Source organism: Scyliorhinus canicula, chromosome 7 (genome assembly GCF_902713615.1).
Source record: "Scyliorhinus canicula chromosome 7, sScyCan1.1, whole genome shotgun sequence".
NCBI classification, from domain to species: domain Eukaryota; kingdom Metazoa; phylum Chordata; class Chondrichthyes; order Carcharhiniformes; family Scyliorhinidae; genus Scyliorhinus; species Scyliorhinus canicula.
Genome location: NC_052152.1, coordinates 86,692,583 through 86,714,418, shown reverse-complemented (window position 1 = coordinate 86,714,418; position 21,836 = coordinate 86,692,583). Strand labels below are relative to the sequence as shown.

Here is a 21,836-nt window from a genome sequence, read left to right as displayed (position 1 = left end):
GTTGCCTAAAGGATATTAATAAATCGGATGGATTCTTATGACCGTCCAATAGTTTTATAGTTTCCATTAATGATCCTAGCTTTTTAAAAAATTCCACATTGGTTAATTAAATTAATTAAAATTTCCCCAACTGCCATGGTGGGATTTGAACTCTGGTCTTCAGATCATTGGTCCAGGCCTCTGGATAATGAGTTCTGTAACATGACCACTATGTTACCATACCCTGAAACATCTTTTGCAAACTGAAATGTGGATAGGTTAGCATGTCACATGACAATTATCCTTCTTGGTATTTTGTCCTGAGACTTCTTATTTTGCCAACAAGTTCTTAAGGGGCTGGTTTAGCTCACTCAGCTAAATCACTGGCTTTTAAAGCAGATCAAGCAGGCCAGCAGCACGGTTCGATTCCCGTACCAGCCTCCCTGGACAGGCGCCGGAATGTGGCGACTAGGGGATTTTCACAGTAACTTCATTGAAGCCTACTTGTGACAATAAGCCATTTTCATTTCTAAGGCATAAAACCACATTTCTGTTCCATTCAGGCTGAAAATAAATCAACTTTAATTATTTCCAAGGAAAATGATTCCATAGAAGCAAATTAATACAACCTACCAAGCAGTATGAAATTGTTTTGAAAAATAATAGACCAATATTTTAACTGTTTTTCTCAGAATTTTTTAACAGAATCTCTGATGAGTAAGGTATGGCCTGCTAACTTTCATTTTTCCACTTCTCATCACATGGAAATAGATAGACAGCTAAAAAGGAGACTAAAGACCCCTGAAAAATCATGTTGTGCGTCTACATTTATTTTAGATTTCCTCTTTGATATCCAAAGTTATCATGATATGAATTAATTTGACTGCCTGAGTGGGAGCATCCTCTTCTTTGTTTCTTGAGTCTTTTGTTGATGAAGTAGTATTAGATGGAGACAGCCATATGGCCCAGTCTCTCTGTACTGTTGTTTCACCCTTACATGAACAGATTCCCAGATGCTTTAATTCCCCTTACTTTCAGCCAGACAGCTGACCTATTCCTAAACGTTCACATAGTTCCTGGTTCAGATGCTTACTTCACAAAATGGTTGTCCTGCTCTCTGTCCTTAATTTCTTAAGTTAATCGTACATTTTCTGTTAATTCCATCCCAATCAATTCCATTCCATCCTCTTTATAAGTTTAAATGTCTCTATCAAACCCTGCTCTAACTTTCTCTGTTCTAACAAAACCAGCCAGACACCTGATCACAGCCTTAATGCATATTGAAATTTCCACTGGTGGAGTAACATTCAAATATAAAAGCGATATAAAGTTTATACACAAGCGATGTGGTAGCGAGCGGGAACTGGGCGAGCTTCTTAATACGCGACCAGGCGAGGCCATCGCCACTATAAAACGTTAATGGGTCCAGTTAACGAGGCTCTGCAGGCTTAACGCCGCAAATGATGACCCCCACGGGCTCGCTGCGACCGCGTTCGCCGCCCTCCCCGCCCCGCTAACAAGGGAGAGCAGCACTTAAACTGCTCCTGCACAGCCAAACCCACTCAGCTCTCAGCTATGCTGCCGAGAAGACCAACCCCACAATTTGGGGATGCTGACCTGGGCAGATTACTGGACGTGATAGAGTCCTGACGGGATGCCCTGTTCCCCAGAGGGTCTGAGAGGTCAGCCGCACGGCAGCCAGGGCCGCCTGGGAGTAAGTGGCTGCAGCAGTGAGTTCAGGGAGTGTGACCAGAAGGACTGGCACCCAGAGCTGCAAGCAGATCAATGATCTCCACTGAGCCGCACAGGTGAGTTGGCACTAGACCCCCGACCCCCCCACCCCCACCATGAGTATTCACCCAGCATTACCCCCACCAAGCACCGTTCTATAACCCGGCCCACCCATGTCCAGCAGTGCCGCACACGCCATGCCACTACCACCCCCATAGGGGCCATCTCCCCGACACCCCCCGCAAGAAACCCCCACTCCCCTGGCTGAACGCCCCCCCCAAAAGCCTCCCCACCGAGTCTCCCCCCACCCCTGCTATGAACGACGCGGCTGTGGTGATATGCCTGCAAGCAATATCACAGATGGTTGGTATGCGACCATCAACAAGTAGGTGGCGGTGCAGACACACCATGCGGTCTCAAAACAGTGGTCTCAAGACCAGGGTCTCCAATATAAGTGGGGCACATCCAGCCATCATCAGGTGGTTGTAGGAGATGGTAGTAAGACATTGTGGTGAACCACTGTACACCTGTATTAGGGGATGTAAGGTAGGACCTGTATTACAGGTTCGCCGGTAGCCCCTGCCAGCTGGCTCCGCCCAGTAGGAGCTGTATAAATATGCGTGTCCTCCATTGATCTGCCATTTTGCAGCTGCAGCAGGAGGCCACTCATCTGACTGCAATAAAGCCACAGTTGTACCCAACCTTAGTCTTTGTGCAATTGATCGTGCATCAATTTATTGCAGTCAAATTTTCAACAAGATGGATATCAGAGTCAAACCAGATCACATGCAGCTGGATCCGCACTCGCCCGACGCCAGAAAGGACTTTAATCACTGGCAAGCTTGCTTCGAGGCTTACATCAACACAGCGGACCCCACACCGACGGAGGCTCAGCAAATACAGGTCTTATATTCCAGGTTGAGCTCAAGGGTGTTCCCGCTGATCCAGGATGCCCCTACTTACGCGGAAGCCATGGCAATCCTAAAAGAGAACTACGCGCAGAAAGCGAACATGCTCTCGCCAGGCACGTACTCGCCACTCGCTCTCAACTCCCTGGTGAGTCAATCGAAGACTTCTGGCGGGCCCTAATCCCACTCATCCTGGACTGTGACTGTCAGGCCGTTACGGCCACCGAACATTCTAATCTCATGCACGATGCGTTCGCAACCGGGATTGGGTTGGACCCCATCCGACAACGACTGCTGAAGGGACTACGCTTGACCTAGCAGAGACAAAAACATTAGCGCTCTCCATGACGGTCGCCTCCCGTATTGTTCAGGCCTACCCCTCTCGCCGCGCGGCCCACCCCTCCTATCCTCCTGGACCCCGCAAATGACCCCCCCAGCTGGGGCCCTGCCTAGCCAATATACCTGCGCCACATGCCAATCCACGCACCCCGGGGGTCCCGGCTGCTCCAAAAAGGGCCACTTCGCCACAGTGTGCCAGGCCCACGCAGTCGCCACTATCGCCCCCTCCCCCCCTGCCAAACGCATTATGGGTGCCGCCATCTTCTCCTCCCAGGACCACGTGAGGCCAGTGGGCACCGCCATCTTCTTCCCCTCAGACCACGTGCGACCCATGGGCACCATCATCTTGTCCATCTCCTCTAATGTGCAGCCCACGGGTGCCGCCATCTTGTCCTGCCCCCGCAATGGGCGCCACCATTTTGTTCCCTGCAGGAGCTCCGGACGCCGCCATCTTGTCTTCCCCACGGGGCAGGAACGCCAATGACATCCCATGACCTGGGCCGCTAACACTCTCCGTCTGAAACCTCTGACGATCACCCGCAGCTTGCCTCGATGATGCTAGACCAGTCTCGTCAACAGAACCTGGCCACCACTTCGACAACGGTGAAAATCAATGGCCACGTGACCTCCTGCCTGCTGGACATCGGGAGCACCGAAAGCTTCATACACCCGGATACACAAGTCCACATCCGGGGTGTCGCTCCCGACTTGGCTCGCAGCTCCAGGACCAGTCCTGCTCCGTAGGCACGTCCGACTCCACAAGGCGGACCCGTTGGTGGACAGGGTACACTTGCTCCACGCCAATCTACAGTGTGCCTACGTGGAGTTCCCCGACAGCCGCCAAGATACTGTCTCCCTCAGGGATCTGGCACAGTCAGGTTCCAACCAAACACACTTCCCCGCCCAGGCGCCATCCTCCACTCCCCCGGCGCTCCCAACATTAACCCCACCAGGCCCATTTTGGCCCATATGATGCAGAAAGTGATGACCTGGAAGGTGAGACAGGTGAAGATCAGTATGAAATACTTGTACACTTTTTTCCCAGCAGCACTGACGGGCTCAATGAACAGGCTCAAGAAGAACTTCTCCGGTGATTTGGAAGGAATGATGAGTTGGTCATAGGGGACGGCCAGACCGCGCTGGACACTGAGAAGAGAAGGAGCCCGGAGATGGTGCACTCAAAGCTGCTGATACCACGGAGGATCAGCCACTGACAGAGCCAGAAATGGAAGAAATCATCCCAATATTGGAGAAACTGGCCTCAGAGGTATGTGGTGACTTGTTCCAGTTCTTTGAAACGATTCCTGCAATTCATTCCCAAATCATCGAGAACACAGACGATGAATGGGAAGACATCGATGACGACTGCGATGACAGCAACTCAGATGTTGCAGTAGTTGGCAACTCTGAGACTGACCCAGAGAAAGAGCTGATGACAATCTCAATATGTAGCTCCACAGATCACTCACACATTGTTGAATTTGATCAAGATGAACCAATGCCTGGATTGTCACGACCAGAGAGCATCGTAATCTCGAGTGATGAAGAGCAAGTGAGCGTAGCTCCAGCGAGCGAAGAAGGGGTGGCACCTGTAGCCCCAGTTCCAATCTTCACTCAGACACCAGAAACCGAGGCGCTCCAACATTTTGGTGAGGTTGCAGAAGTGGGCATTGTCACACAAACCAAAAATGACCCCTCAGGGACAACCTGAAACTCTGCAGACCTCTGCACACATGGTAAAAACCAGCACCACACCAGAGGCTGTTAAGCCAAAATGCAAACGCAGGAAATACAAGAAACTACATCAGCATGTTCTCAAAATAAAGAGGAGAAAGAGGAGGAGATTGCGAGAGCTAGCTCATCCCACCAACAAGCCAGCAACGGAAACAATGAGAAGCAGCAAACACCATCATGCCAGGAAGCACAAAAGAAAGACTGGTGACACAAGTGTGGCAGTCATGGATACAGGCCTTCCAAAGGCACAGAGCAATCAGGGAAAGAAGCAAGAGGCCAACATATTAACCAGTCTTCAAAGAGTCTGGCTGCAGCTCGAATGATCACAGAGGTGATCCCATGAGGGAGATATACTGACCTGTGCGAAAGGGATAGACACCGGCCAGGCATATCATGCTCATGGACACCCTAGTAAACCTCATTCACATTGTGAGACAAATATCATGATTGTATAAAGTTAAAAGATCAATGCTGGTTGTAAACAAATCTTAATGTTTTGTGAGGAAGGGGGATGTGGTGATATACCTCCAACCAGTAGGTGGCGGTGCAGACACATAATGCGGTCTCAAGACTGTGGTCATGTGACCAGGGGCTCCAATATAAGTGGGGGCACATCTGGCCATCACAATGGTTATGGGAGATGGTAGTAAGACAGACAGGTGAACAGTCATGCTAAGTATAGTTCCAGAGGAGTACAAAGAAACTCCATGATAACTTTCTCTGTAACAGATCGCTACCTTACCATGTATGATTCAATAAAGATCCTGGTTTGGATAAGTCTAGGAGTTTGGTGGATTCCTTTGCAAGACATAGAAGACCAAACACAACAGCAGCTAACAATGCCCCCTCTGTGTCCCCACCGGGGATGTTGGCCCACAACAGGCAGCGATGGGCCGGACATCATAGTCCTCACCCCCCATGAGGAATGGGCCCTGGAGGTCAAGGGGTGCCGAGTACAGACCAGTAACCAAGGTTGGCATACGGCGCAGAGGTGAGGGTCCACCGGCCCCAACTCAGATGAGCTGTCATACATGAGTTGTTAATACCATACAGACTGACCCATCCCTCACACTGTCCACATGTCCATTCTCCCGCAAGATCTGCATCCAGCAGTGCCGGGCAATCCCATTCCCAACCCCCCCCCCCCCCCCAAACTCCAATCAGAACACCACAGAGGAGAGCTCCAAGAATGTCACCATTGAAGTGTCACAGCTGTCATCCCCAACCTCTGTCAGCGCAGAGAAGCATACCTTGGTGGGAAACAGTAGTGGAAAGGCGTCTGGGGCACAATCTGGTCAGCACCACACAGTTGCTGATGTACATTAGGTGGAGGCAGGAACGTCCAGGCGAGACAGCAGTCGGAGGTTGGCTGGATCCCAGGACCCAGCTGGGACCCAGTCAGATGCTGAGCCTTTGGACCAGGTTTACCTGGAGCTGATGCTAGGCTGCGGCCGTGAGATTCAGAGGGGGATTTTAGCGACCCTCCAGAAGGTCCACTGGCGATTGGAGGAGTTCCAGAGGCTACGGGCACTTGAGAAGGCGTCGACAATGCAAGGCACTGAGGCTAACACTGCTAGGGTGACGACCGCAGTGGAGAGCCTGGTGCACAATGTCGGCAGTGCGAGTGCCGGTATCCAAGGCAAGCTCAGTCAGTGACGGCCATTGGTGAGTGCCTCGCCAACATGTCCGAGTCGCTGGGGGAGCCCTCCCGGTGCACCCACCCACCTTGATAAGGCACCTTGGTGAGGCACTGCAGGGCATTTCCCAGTCTCAGGTGGGCATTGCGAGGCCCTCCAGAGTGTCATAATATGCACCCATGCACATCATGAGATAAAAACAGGCAGTGACAGGCACCCAGGTGAGCCAATCAACATTCAGAACAGAACACGACCAATCACCAGACAGAACACCAGAGGGGGGCTTCCAACTATAAAACACACGAGGCATCAGCACTCTGCCTCTTTCCACTAGTGACAACTGTAGTGACAGTCAGGGTGTACAAATCATTCAACACCTTCGACACGTGGATCAGAGCTAGCCTGGTCTAGATAGTTAATGATAGTTTACTTAGAGTAGTAGAGAGTCAACCCACAGGTAGCTGTGTGCTTCATTACTGAAGTTCAATAAATCTTAATGATGATGTGGAGATGCCGGCGTTGGACTGGGGTGAGCACAGTAAGAAGTCTTACAACACCAGGTTAAAGTCCAAAGTTGGACAATAAATCTTATTTACACGACATGATACCAGGTGTGGCTACTGCTTCTAAGTAATTTACCTTCGAAAATTCACTGACGATCAGCAAGTGCCTTTCAGCGGCATGGAAAAGATCCAGGCACCTCCAAAGCTCCGGATCTCTGGGAACCTTGGCACCAACTGGCAGGTCTTCAAGCAGAAATTCAGTCTATACCTTGAGGCCTCGGGCCTCGAAAGTGCGTCCGATGAGCGAAAAATTGCACTGATACTGTCGACTGCGTGGGACCAGGCCATCCAAATCTTCAGTTGGCTCACTTTTGCCGACGGCGAGGACAAGACCAAGGTCCAGACCGTCTCAGCCAAATTCCACAGTCACTGTGAGGTTGAGACGAACAAAAGCTTCGAGCATTATGTCTTCCAGCAACGCCGTCAGGGTAAGGATGAGCCTTTCCAATCCTTTCTAACTCATCTTCGCATTCTAGCGCAATCCTTTTTTTTTTTATAAATTTAGATTACCCAATTATTTTTTCCAATTAAGGGGCAATTTAGTGTGGCCAATCCACCTACTCTGCACATTTTTGGGTTGTGGGGGTGAAACCCACGCAGACACGGGGAGAATGTGCAAACTCCACACAGACAGTGACCCAGGGCCGGGATTCGAACCTGGGACCTCAGCGCCGTGAGGCGGTTGTGCTAACCACTAGGCCACCATGCTGCCCTTTTCTAGCGCAATCCTGCAACTACGGTGACATCGCTGATTCCCTCATCAGGGATCAGATTGTGTTTGGCGTCCACTCCGACGCCCTGCGGGAGCAGCTACTAAAAATAAAAAATGTGACCCTGCCAGTGGCCATCGAGACGTGCAAAGTCCACGAACAGGCAAAAAGTCACCATTCCCGCCTTAAGTCGGCAGAGCAGGACCGACTTGCCTCCCACGAGGCTGAGAGTGTACAGGCCATCGCCCGAATGCGGTGCCTGAGCATCGATAAAGGCGGCCATTTTGCGCGCTTTTCCAGGGGTCCCACGCATGCAAGCCAGAGTCGGGTGAATGAAGCGGCCGAAAACTACAGCCAACAATTCTTCCGCCTGCCTGCCAGTTGCCCGATTACAGTGGAAATGCCCTCACTGCGTTAGGGTCCTGTCACCTGCATGGATAATTGGAGCACATTCTGGGGATGGTGGGACCTGTACAGACAGGACGGTTTGCACCTGAACCAGAGGGGCACCAATATCCTGGGAGGGAAATTTGCTACGGCTCTTCGGGGGGGGGGGGGGTTAAACTAATTTGTCAGGGGGCTGGGAAAATGAGCTGTAGACCAGAAGCCAGTGTTGAGAGCAGTGAGGTACTGAGGAGGGCATCAAGGTCGCAGGAGTTTACCGGCAGACAGAAAGATGGGTTGAAGTGTGTCTACTTCAATGCAAGGAGCATCCGGAATAAGGTAGGTGAACATGGAGCGTGGATTGGGAGACTTGAGAGGTATTCTCCTATTGGTACAATGGTTCAGTAAAACCTGACCGTAACCGACGGGAACATGCTCGGTTTATAGTTGCTACCGTAAAAAATCTATTTGTTTCTTTCCCATATATTTTTAATCCATTCATCTTTGTGTTGTATTATTTGCTCCTGGTTTCTTTCCTTCAGGATTCTTTGTGCCTGCCAAGAGTTGACAGGGACTTTCCACCTACCAATGCTACTTTATAGCCCATTGTGTAAGAGCGGCCTGGGATGGCTATCACTCTGACTTTGTTTTCCTCCCTACCTATTGGGAATGCTTCTGGCCTGTGTTTGGACCCTTGTTGTGGCTTTTGGATCAAACGGTGTGCTGGAGATCCGAAGTATGGCACTGATAGGTTGCTGTACTTGCTTCATTGTTCCCCTTCCCTGCTTAGGAACCCTATACTGCTGCACGTACCATTTTTCAAACATGAGAGGTGGCAGATGGCCTGTTCTGTTTGGGAGCTAGAGCTGCTTCGGATGATATTCTTTTGTCTTCCCAGTTTCCTTTGGAGAATTTCCCAACCTCCAGTCATCTCATCCGGAGAATGTAAATTAAAATCAGAACTTGCAAAGTGTGAACCAGAGAAGTGAGCCGACGTCCTGTTTAATGGCAGATTGTGTTTGTGCAGAAATATGCATTCTATGATTTGTAACTTAACTCTAGCTTTGAGAAATGCATCATCCACGTCAAGGTTTTAATCTATCTTTTGTGTGTTAGCCTCTGCAGCCTTGCCTCAACTCCAAGGAGTCTATATTGGTGTTTCAGCAACACTGCAGGATAGCGGAGCAGTACCACAAAGTGCAGAAAGAAATTGCGTTGCTCCAAGAACGAAAGTAAGTGAAGTTCCACAACTGCAAGTTGATGCTTTGTACAAAATCGCACCTTCACATGTTCCATTAAGGATAGTTTCTACTTACATCTATATTCACGGTAGCCTTGTGGATAGCACAATTGCTTCACAGCTCCAGAGTCCCAGGTTCGATTCCGGCTTGGGTCACTGTCTGTGTCAAGTCTGCACATCCTCCCCGTGTCAGCATGGGTTTCCTCCGGGTGCTCCGGTTTCCTCCCACAGTCCAAAGATGTGCAGGTTAGGTGGATTGGCCATGATAAATTGCCCTTGGTGTCCAAAATTGCCCTTAGTGTTGGGTGGGGTTACTGGGTTATGGGTATAAGGTAGCGGTGTTGACCTTGGGTAGGGTGCTCTTTCCAAGAGCCGGTGCAGACTCGATGGGCCGAATGGCCTCCTTCTGCACTGTAAATTCTATGATATCTAACTAGAGAACATTGTGTTACACCTCTGACCACTTAATCCTGCATTTAGTTTACACAAAGGTAAAAAAGCAAAAATTAAACTGATGGAACCATCAATTCACCAGACACGTGTTTTCCGATATGAATATAGGCTTTAATCTACTTACTACAGAGCCAGCCTGTTACCCGTTGATGAACTCTCGGTGAACTGCAGGCTGACTCTGGACAAGGGTATTTATACAGCAGCACAAGGGGGAGGAGTCATGGGCGGAGCCAAGGGCGGAGCCCTGTACAAGCTCCTGAGCATTCCCAGAGCTACTCCCCCTAGTGGTTGGATAACGCTACTGCGCTTACAAAGATACAGTGTAAATTACCATGTTACATTCACCACATAAACAAAATGGCTCCAAAATTTATATTGAGTGACAAGAAAAGTGTTAAGGCTAAGCTGATGGCTCAGTGGTCATTGTTGTATGTTGTGGTACTGAACCATGCGGAACAGTAATGTCTCAGATTTAATCCCTGACCTGTGCTCATTTCCAGCCGAGGAGCCACAGGGGTACTGGAACTCCGTTCCCTACCCTTGGCTGGAGGAAGAAATTGGCCAAAGTTCCTGCCTCTCATTACTTTTCACTGATGCTTTCTGAAAAGTACAGAAACAAGTTCAGATCTAGGGCAGGATATTCCACTTCGCGCCGCCGGAAGTGCGAATCACGATTGGGTGGAGAATCGCACGTAATTGAAAAATCGAAGTTTGCGCCCGCGCCATGCACCGTTGCCTCGTTGGCGGCAAAACTGAAGTTCGCGCCTCACATCGGTGGGCCCATGCAAAACTGTCATTTGCATGAATTTTAATGTAATTAGCGGGTTGGACACATTATGCTCCACGCTCCGTGATGCTCCTGTTGTGTTTGGTCTTCTATACCTTACAAAGGAATCCACCAAACACTTTGACTTGTCAAAACCAGAACCTTCATTGAGTCTCGTGTGGTAAGATAGCAATCTGACACAGAGCACATTACCATGGAGTCTGCTTATTACTCCTCTGGAATCTACACCTAGCACTGACCATTCACTTGTATTTCTTATTACCCTCTCAATCTTCTTCTGAAGATGGTCGAATGTGTCTCCCCTTATATGAGAGTCACTGGTCACATGACCTTGGTCTAGAGACCACACAGTGTGTCTGCACCGCCACCTGTTGGTTGGAGTTCACGCATCATCCATCTATGATATAGCCCATAGGCCTATCACCACACTTGTGAGGCTGGCAGCACTCACCGCCTCGGCCACCTCCGCCCAGGCCCAGTTAACTATGGCGGGCTTGAGTCTCCTGCCCACCTTGGGGAAATGGCTGTCCCTCCTCTCCTCCACCATGTCCAGCATTCGATCGAGCTCTGGCTCAATAAATCTCGGTGCAGGTCTCCGTTGAGCCATCTTCTTGGCTGGAATGAGAGTGTGTGGGGAGTTGGGGTGCTTATAACCAGTTCCAGCTTGTCAAGCTCTCCAGCGCTAATTCCAGCCCCAGAGAATCCAATGTCAGCGGGAAAGGAAATTGCTCTAAATTCACATGGGCAGAGTGCTGGTCAATTTGCATATCCTGACCCGCTTCTCGAATAGCACACCCAAAGGCTCGTGAACCGAATGCAATTCAGTCTCAGCTGCAAAACTTAGGGCACAGTTCTCCAGCCGCGTTACACTCTCACTCAAGCATAACGAGGATAGTGAATAACGGGAGAGGCCAAAAATGAAATGCGCACAGGGCGCCAAACAGTTTGCGATGCAACCAGCCTGCTCCAGTCGGCGAAATCAGGATCTCCTCATAGCGTGGTGAGAAACCAATTATCACCACTTAAGCCCCATTTCCATAGAATTAACAGGAACGACCGCATATCTAACGGGCTCCTGTCATCCAGCGGCCTCCCCAGCAAGTGCTCACACTGATTAGTACTCCTTTTGCAAAACGTGAACCTGGTGGAAGGGTTTCTGTGGGGAGCCGAGTGAACGGCCATCATTGCTCACAGGCAAAGAGACCGCGGGCGCTGGGTTTGCCATTTGGGGGGATGGGGGAGGCACTGGGGGGGGGGGGGGGGGACTGGGGGGCAACTGCTCACGGCACCACCATGCCAACCTTGGATCATCTTTACCCACTCTGGAGGCAACCCTCGTCCCTGCCCATCTGTCCTCACCGATCATCCATAACCCCCACCAACTGCTGAGGCCTCTGGCTGCGCGGCTGAAGGCTATTACTAATAGGGAATTGGCAATCGTGGTTAAGTGAGCACTTCACACATGCATAGTGCATTCCTGTGTGTGGGTGGGCCATATAGCATGTGGGAGTCATTGCCTTGCATCCCAATCACACCTTGATAGCTGGTCACTGTGTCTGAACACTGCGGGAGGTAACACCACACAAGCAGCAGCCAACATCCGAACACCAGGAGATGGGACACAGCTCCGGGGACAAGTCCATGGCTGGAGGGTGGGTGGATGCGACGGGGGAGGGGCTGATACCTGGAGAGATGGGCAAAGGGTCCGAGGGTCAGCCCGCATTGCGGAATAAAGTGTCAGAGGCATCATGATGGTTGTGCAAAAAGGTGTTTAATGTGCTGTACAATACTCCATTTCTGGTTGTGCCGCACCCTGCCCTGCAACCCCCCCTCCTCCGTGCTCTCAGTGATCCTCAGCGTGTTTGGCCCTCCTAGCTCTACCACTACATCCACAGTGGAAAGCCTGGTACACGACCTTGACACCATAAGTGAAGGTGTCCAAGGCATTGCGCAGTCGGTGATGGCCATGGCTGAACGTCTCGCTGGGGGATGTCACTCAGTACCAGGCTGACCTTGAGCAGGTTCTGCGGGACATATCCTGCTCTCAGATGGGCATGGCCAAGGTGCTGCAGAGAATGTCCCAGTCCCTGAGGAGCATCACTGAGGGCGTCAACACGATGGTGCAGACATTAGTACATGTGACGTAGGTACACCCACAGTGCTATAATAAAAGCAAAATACTGCTGGAAAGAGAAACAAAGTTAACGTTTCAAGTCCGTGTGACTCTTCTTCAGAGTTAAAGAGAGAGAGAAATATGATGGACTTTATACGGTTAGAGAGAGAGGGTGGAGCAGGGGAGTTAAAGGAGAAGGTCAGTGATAAGCGGGTTCTCGGAGAGATTCATAAATATGTTTAGGGCAAAGGATGTGTTAATGGCAATGTTAAGTAGTATAGAAGGTGCTAGTAGTGACATAAAGGTAAGATAGCAGTATGCGTTCATTGGGGAACAGCGCTCAGTTAAACCAAAACTAAAGAACAAGTCACAGATGGCCCGGGGTGGGGGGAGGGGGTTTGCATTGGGATAATTCTGTTAGGGAGGAAGTTCCAGGATTTTGTCATAGCTGCTACTGATAGATTGCAGTACCTAATTGTTGTCCAGTCTTGTGTTGCTATATCTGTTTGAATTCATTTACCACAGTGGTAGTCCACACAACAAAATGGAGAGTATCTTCAATATCAAGGCAGGACTTTGCCTCCATAAGGACTGTGCAGTAGTCAGTCCTACCTATACTGTCATGGACCGATGTATCTGTGGCCGGCAGATTGATGAGGTCAAGTATGTTTTTCCCTATTGTTGGTTCACTCACCACAAGCCACCGACCCAGTTGAGCAGCTATATCTTTTAGGACCCGGCCAGCTCGGTCAGTGGTGGTGATACCAAGCCACTCTTGGTGATGGACTTTGAAGTCCCCCATCCAGAGTACATTCCGTGCCCTTGCCAGTCTCCGTGCTTCCCCCAAGTGGTGTTCAACAAGGAGGAGTACTAGGGCAGCCTGGTGGTTAGCACTACTGCCTCATGGCTCCGAGGACCCGGGTTTGATCCCACCCCCGGGTCACTGTCTGTGTGGGGTTTGCACATTCATCCCATGTCTGCATGGGTCTCACCCCCACAACCCAAAAAGATGTGCAGGGTAGGTAAATTGGCGACGCTAAATCGCCCGTTAATTGGGAAAAAAAGTATTGGGTACTCTAAATTTATTTATCTTTTAAATGGAGGAGTGCTGATACATCGGGAAGTTGAACTGGCATTACCCATTTTCCGCTATCACCCAAAATTGATCCAGTGAGTTAGGCAATAACACAATGTTATTGTTTCAGTGGCCTTTCAAGGTCATGACGAATTAACTCGAGTTAAACCCGGTTAGGTCACATTTTGCTGCCTTGTTTCCCAAGCACTTCTAAAATCCAATTGGAGCTGGGAGACTGTTGTTAACACAGTCAGGCATGTTTGCACATACAACCAAGTATGATAAAGTGACTAGATTGTGAATGAGCGCCATCTGCTGATCAAATACAAATGATGTACTCGCAGAGTAGCAGAGAGTAAGTCAGTGACTTACACAAAGTAACATTTTACGTTCAAAAGTAGACAGTTGTTGACAGTGGTAAGGAAGTTATATTACTGCGGTGGTTTTTCACAGCCAAGTCCGATCCTACTCACACCCAAATGAAATGGCACAAACACTTCCAACTGAAGAAATTGGTCGGCAACTAGGAGTGAGAACTATTGTTAACTTGTTACTCTATCCTTGAAGCCCATTGAGGTGTTCTTCTAGACTAAAACTCTGTTGCAGTGCTAAAGTCTTTTGGGGAATATGATAAACGGAGATCTACTTAGTGGGCATAAAGATCTCATGGTACTACTAGAAGAAAAGCAGAGATTTCCTGCTTTCCTAGTCAACATTCCTCCTTCAACCAGTCAATTGCTTATTCAGATCATGTTTTATTGGACCTTGCTATATGAAGATTTATTGTAGCACTTATCACACATTAAGAATGATCCACTACCTGTGAAGCATTTTGGAACATTTTTTTGGGATGGAAGACGTTATAGGCACAATTTAATGGAAAAGTTTTGAAGTGCAGTAGTGAGCGGGAACTGTCGTGAGCTTCCCGATGGTTGACCCAGCGAGGCCATCACCGGTATCAAATGTTAATTGGTCCACTTAGCAAGGCCCCATGGGCTTCAAGCTGCAAATGACTGTCCCACCGGCTGATTTGCCGGGACCCTGCTCGCCAGCCCCCCACTAATGAGGGGGATCAACACTTAAACTGGTGCCGCAGAGGTAAGCCCACACAGCACCTAGCCATGCCACCAAGGAGCCCGGATACAAGATTTGGGAATGTCAACCTGGCCCACGTGCTGGACGCAGCGGAGTCGCAACGGAATACCCTAGGCGGGATTCTCCCTTCTGGGGACTAAGTCCCCACGCCCGCTGGAAAACGGGTGGGAATCATTCCGGACTTTTTCCCAGAAAGTCCGGGGTGATTCTCCATCTTTAAGGGGGCCAGCAGGGCCCTAGTGTGTGTCCCGCAGCTCCAGTTGCCAGCGGGGCCCTGCAGTTACGGCCGCGGGTCCGCGCATACGCGCGGCCGTCTTCGCACCGGCCCCCGTGCAACATGACAACGTCCTACAGGGGCCCGGCGCGGAGGAGCATATGCCCCCTCCCGGAATGAGCGCGCCGGCCGATTGGTAGCCACCGATCACAGGCCTGGCCACCGTGGAGGCCCCCCTCGGAGTCGGATCCCCCCGTCCCCCCACCAGGACGGCCCTCGCAGTCAGGACGCCGAGGTCCCGCCGAGTAGGACCACATGTGAACCACGCCGGCAGGACTCGGGGGAACTCGGTGAGCACTCGGCCCTTTGCGCACGGAGAATCGTCGTGCGTGCGCGACTGGTGGTGATTCTCCAGTCACCGCAGAATTGCGTGCCGGCGTGGGAGCCTATTTTGGGTAATTCCCCCCCCCCCCCCCCGCCGAGTGCAGTTTCAGTGCGGAGGGTCGGAGAAACTCGCCCCTTGTACTTCTGAGGGGCTTGGCAGATCAGCCACTGGGCAAACAGTGCTGCCTCGGAGGAAGAGGCTGCACTGGGAGTGTGATCCAAAGGACAGCAACACACTGCAGCATAAAGCTAAATGACCTCCACTTGGCCACATGGGTGAGTTGGCATCGGCCTCCCGGCACCGGTGCCACTGTCACTACCCCCCTCCCCGACAACCTTGCGAGTGGTACCATGCCGCGTCCCACCCATGCCCAGACGGGCGGCATAGTGCGATACATCAGAGTCCTTACCCCTTATGAGGAACGGGCCCTGCAGGTTGCGGGTGGCTGAGGATCGAATGGTCACCGACATTGAGATGGCCTGCATCGCATGGTGGGCACCCAACGGCCCCCACCCAGAAGACCGGTCATGTGAGTTGCTCATGGAAGCATGTTGATCTTGCCCCCCACTGACTACATATCCATTCTCCCACACGATCTCCAAACTATGGTGCCGATCTATCCGGGGTGGTCGACTCCCTCCCCCATGCCTCCCAAGAGAACCCCATGAAGGAGAGCTCTGAGGGTGCCACCATAATAGTCGAGGCAGAGCTGTCACCTCACCCTCCATCAGGGGCATCAAAGGCCATGGGACGCGATGAGGAACGGGCCCTGCAGGTTCTCGTCCTCGCTGCCTCCTCTGCTGATGTGCATCCTGGGGAAACACCAAGACGTAGTGGCAGAGCATGAAGGGTTAAGCAGATAGAGGATCACTGGGAGGCCACTGGGGTGTGGAAGGGGAGGGTCATGATAGGAGAGCGAGGAAGGGGCTAGATGATTGTGCGGGGAAGAGGGTGGAGGGGACGGGGAAACGGTGGGAGGAGTTGAAGGGAGGTGGCACCATCAGGGGCTCGGGGCAGTTGGGGTCACTATTGTACAACAATAAATCAAGTTGCACCTGTGAAGCCTCTAGCACGTTATTCAACAATGCGGGCCGGCCTCCAACTCCCTGCCCCAGCCCCCCATGCATGGTGGTCCTGGATCTGCCCTCACCCACACCCAAGGCACACCATGTGCAGGTGCCGAGCGCGAGCACACACTTGGCAGACAGACAGGAGTCAGGTTATGACATAGTGACGAGCACTAGTGCACAGCTCACAGCGACTTATCCACCCTTATGCCCTCGACATGGACAGCTGACAGTGCCGACACAGGCCCATCATCCTGGCATGATGTTACACAGACCCTGGGAGAGGGGAGGTCAGGTGGGCCAGGTGGGGGATGGGGAATAGGATGTGGTGGGATGGTGGGTGGGAAGTGGGGGGGAGGGGGTGCGATGATGGACTTAGCCATGTCTTATGTGAAGTGGGTGAGAATGAGGGCATCATTGACCCTCTGGGCATGCTGGACCCTCGCCGCTGCCATCTGACCTTCAGCCTTCAGCTGGTCCCCCGAAGCCTCCCCGGGCTCATCCTCCAGCCATTCCTGGTCCGGCGCCTCCTCGTTGTCCTTGTCGGAGGTGTCTGCATGTTCCTCTGCCTCCACATCCAGCATGTCGCCCACAAAGCAGGAGACCCTTATGGGGATGGGGGGGGGGGGGGGGGGGGGGGTGAGGGGAGGGGTGCGTGCTGCTGCAGTGCACCACCAGAGTGGTCGAGGCATTGGAACCATGTTTTGAACAGTCCGATGCACCACTCAGTGACAGCCCAAGTTGCCACATGGGCCTCGTTATATTGGGACTCCGCATTGCTCACCGGCCTCTGTACTGGCATCATTAGCCAGGTCCTAAGCAGAAACCCCTTATCCCCCAAGAGCCAACACGTCATCCTGGGGTATCCCTCGAAGGTATAGGGGATCTCCAATTGTCCAAGGATGTAGCTGTCGTGCACACTCTCTGGGGTGGTTGCTCACAAGTTGGACGTTCAGGGAGTGAAAACCCCTTCCATTGATGTAGGGCGCTCCGGTGCGCGCAAGGCAACATACGTGCCATCTATTACCCCCTGGACCTGGAGAATCTCGGCAATGGCGACGAATCCTGCTGCCCGGGCATCCTGTTGTGCTTGGTCCAGGTCAAAGTTTATATAGTTAACTATCGGAGCAAACAGGGCATCCGTGACTTCACGGATGAACTTGTAGGCTGTTGGTTGGGAGATGCCACACACATCCCCGTTCAAGCCCTGGAATATCCCCGAGGTGTAAAGGTTCAGGGCTATGGAGATCTTGACGGCCACCGGGAGTGGGTATCCTCCTCCTCCATGTGTCCCAAGTCTGCAAGGACATGGTCAAGGTGCCGCATCATCCTCTTGTTGAGGCAGAGCACGCACTGTCCGTCATCTGTTCGAAGGACCAGCGACACCTGTATACCTTGGGCTGTTACTGGCCTCCCCCTCTGGCTCCCTCCCTGACCTGATGGGCGGCTGTGTCCTCAGGGTATGGGGCGCGGTGCTGCACATGGACCACTGCCTCGAGCCTATGTTGACCCTGCCGCCGCTGCCTTCTCCGGCATCTGCCCGCCTGGCCTCCCAGCAGCAGTGCGATGGCAGCTTCCGCGGGGTCCAAGATATCATCCATCCTGTGTAATATCTGTCATGAGCTAACAAGTGTCAATCAGCGACGGCCTCCAGCACGGTATCCTCCAGTCTCCCATGGCTCCCCCCCCCCCACCCACCCACCCCCTCAGATCCCCTACCATCCTTCAAGTGCCACCCAACATGCACATGCACCCCGGCTGCAATGGGAGCCTCCAGACACCAGAGTCTGTACCCCAGATACCGCCTGGTAACATTAGCTGGACCGGGTGCTGGTTCCCACCCCGGTGTGCAGATCCACCCTCTGGTTGCGGGCATGTCCCCAGTGCTTAAGCCCAACTCTTGGATGTTTAGATGTTGCCTTCTGCCTCTATGGTGTTGAAAGCAGAGTGTCCAGGCCTCACATTCTGGTTGGGAGCGAGGCAGTAACTCTCACCTGTGACGTGGCATATGTATCCACGGAAGTCCACGTGGCAGCTGTGAATTGCTCACATTACTACAGTTGGCAAATCCCTATTAGCAATGACCTTCAGCTTTGCGCCCAGAGGCTACCACAGTCAGTAGTGGTTATGGGTGGTCGGTGGGACAGATAGGCAGTAGCAGGAGCTGCCGCTGTTATGGATACAGATGATCCAGGGGGTGGCATGACAGATCCATGGGTGCTGGGGCACCCAACCCCAGCCCAGGGCTAAACCCCACCGATGGCCATCCACCTCTCCCGACCGAGGCCACACCCACCCCCCCCCCCCACCCCCCCGAGCGCTCAGCCAGCAACCCCAGTGCCCCCGGGGCTGATTGCTTCAAAAATGGCTACTCACCTCCCCACAGCAGCTGCTCCACCAGCTTCATGTTTTTAAACTAATCGACGCCCGCGTGACCACTTGCTGGGGAGGCAGACAGATCACAAGTGGCCATTAGATAGGGGACTGTTCCCGTTAATGGTATGGCGATTGGCTTTAATTAGTGATTATTGGTTTTTCGCCCTGCCACGTGGGATCCTGATTTCAAAGAAGCAGGTCGGGTAGATCGCAAATTTCAGTGCCTGGCTCGATTCCCGATTTTGGCCTCTCCAGCGATTAACGGATCCTACCCTATATAAATGATGTTTCTTTCTTTGGAAATCAACTTTTTTCCATTTTAACCATGTGCGTCATGGTTTTCTGTGGAGATACTCATTGAAGAGCCAAGACCAGACACTATCAAGGATTTAAGAAGCTACGGGAGAAGATGTGATATGTCAATAAACTGCTTTATTGCTGGTGTCAAATTTAGATTTTAAAAGTTGGTAGATTAGATGAGGAAGGGAAAGCCAAATGAAGAAACATTTTGGATATCCCAAGAAAGGATGTGTTGGAAACAAGACCATTATGTCCTAATTTCAACTTTGTGTTCAAAGTGAGCAGAAGAATGACGAGCTATTGGAGCACTTTCTGTTCGTGACAGTTACTGTAAAAGGACAGTACTTTCTTTTTGCAAATGTTCTTTCCCTCTTTCCTGAAAGCACTATTTAAAGTGGAATACAGTTCCAGAGATGGCAGAGATCCTTTTTTACCTCAGCTAGATGGCCATTCTTCACTTGAACCTAGCCAATGGGCATTGAAAGAGTCGGTTGTTACACTTCACGAGTCGAGTTACTCATCCAGGATTTCAGTCATATGTGCACGGATCACTGGGTTACTAGACCAGGATGGCAATCATGTAAGCATGAGTCACTATGAAGTAAATGAGAATTGCATCCGTATGTGTATGAATCACTGAGTTATAGTCCATCAGCATGACACAGAGATAAGCCCCACATGATGTGACAATCTACAACTCAGGGAACTCGAGTGAATCACCCCGAGGAATGTCACTTTAATCTGATTAGCCAAGGTTCCTTTAAAATTTTGTTTTTTGGTTGTTGCAGTACATGCTGCCCTTTCAAAAAAGCACTTAGTTCTTCTGTATTGGCAAACCTCTGGTTGGATCAAAGGAGGCATAATTCATAAATGTGCAAACTATGAATGCCATTCATTCAGATCAAGATAACAGGTTGTAGCCTAACCTTTGTTTGCACTGACCTACTTGCAGAAGGAATAATCGCTGCACTTGAACAGGTAGAATTGAGCTGCACTCAATATTAGGCCTCATATCAAATTCAGATGAGACCAGTGAGGTTTGGATAGAGTCTGAGCATCTCCGTACAGCTTGCTGATTGAGAAGCTTTGAATCTTGGTAATAGGTAAAGGGGAAGGAGGGGAAATTAGTAGGAGGAAGATTGGGGATTGAGGATGATCCAGACGTTGAGACAGGGGTCGCGGTGGTAATTGCGGATCGGGGGCAGAGCAAGAGGAGACTGGTAGTGACCTGTGGTCTCAAAGGGGTTGGCAGGAGCTCGCCTCCTACCGGCTCCACATTCAGCAATTATTTTTCCAGGCTTGCATTTCTGGTGGTGATATGCAGCAGTCCCTTTAACCTACGTGTAGGCTAGCAGCCAAATTTGTACACCAAAATAGGTTAAGATGCTTGTCATCATAGTTGGCTGTCCCTCAGTCCAAGATTCAAGCATGAATTCAGGGTCATGAATCTCTGCCATGATCTTCATGTGACTGATCGGGCCAATTCTTGACCTGCAGACCTTTGGGCATGTCCCACAAGGTAAGAGGATCCAGAGTGCAGGATTTGCTTCCTTTTCTTTCTCATCTGCTGCTCTGTCTCATCATTAGGACTCAAAGCAAAGTAAGTCCCTTACTTGCATTACAATTCCTTGGTACATGGAATGGCCACATTTTTATCAATGCAAAGGGCACTTCCAGCTTATAAGCGGTGTGTGCTTCATGCTGGCCATAGCAGAGGCATAAGTGTCCATTTGGTGTCTGTAAACAGGTGCATTGCCATCAAATCTCTAGGCCTGTATTTTGAGGCAATGTAAACTGTCCTGATAGAATCTTTATGGAACAAATGTTTCCCAGACCTAACTGAATTTCAGTGACAGACAGGATAGGTCCAAACCTCAAAATTATGAGATACTTTTCCAATTGAGGGGTGATGGTGCCATATGGGAATATCACTGGACAAGTGTTCGAGAAGTGCAGGTTAATGGCCGAGGGACTTGGGTTCAAATCTCACCATGGCAGCTGGTGAAACTTAAACTCAATTCATAAAATCTGTCCTTATGAGGTGGGGTGGGGGGGCAGGCTCGAGACCCCCTAACAGGTAGGTTGGGGCATTGGGGGGGTCCGGATGCCACGGTGGGGGGGTCCAGAGATAGGGGTGGCATTTAAAAATGGTGCCCTGATCTCTTCTGCGCTGAGGACTTGGGCTTGTCAGTGCAGGAAATTAAACTCAGTGCATCTCGGCGGGGCGTTCCTCACCGAGGGCCACAAAAAAAACAGAATCCCGTTTGATAGCGAGGTCGTTCTCGGTGCTGCAGGCACCGAGAAACACTCTGCTAAACGTGCCCTAACGGGACTCTTCTTTTCCCATTAAATCACGCCCGGTATTGTTACAGCATTTGAGCCTTGCACACTCTTGTTGCAAAGTTTTGAGATTTGCACGATTAATTCACTGTGATTATACTTGATTATGGGACTAGACAGACGAGAAGGAGGTAATTTGACCCCAAATACCTGTGTCGGTTCTCCGAAAGATCTATCCATTTGATTTCATTTCCTCAGCCTCTCCTAACACCATGTTAAATTGATCTTTATGGACTCAGGAAGATCAGTCAGCAAATGAGATGTGAAACCATAAGCTAACTTTGTAGTACGTGCACAGTGGAATCTTTTTTCTTGAAATCTGATTTGCCAGGACAAAAGTCATTACATTTGAAGATTGCTAAGTGAACAGTCCAGAGAGACTGGCACAGTGGAAGCAGCCCACGAT

At 50.9% G+C, this 21,836-nt stretch overlaps 1 protein-coding gene across 5 annotated transcripts in view; it reads left to right on the top strand.

Moving 5' to 3' along the window:
• The window catches only part of map3k7cl (map3k7 C-terminal like), a 167,663-nt gene that overhangs the window by 123,572 nt on the left and 22,255 nt on the right, over positions 1–21,836 (top strand). For all 5 annotated transcript variants that reach the window (XM_038802366.1, XM_038802368.1, XM_038802365.1 and 2 more), the window contains one exon: positions 9,102–9,217. In XM_038802366.1, coding sequence (XP_038658294.1) covers positions 9,102–9,217 — 116 coding nt within the window. The remainder of the gene's footprint in view (positions 1–9,101; positions 9,218–21,836) is intronic.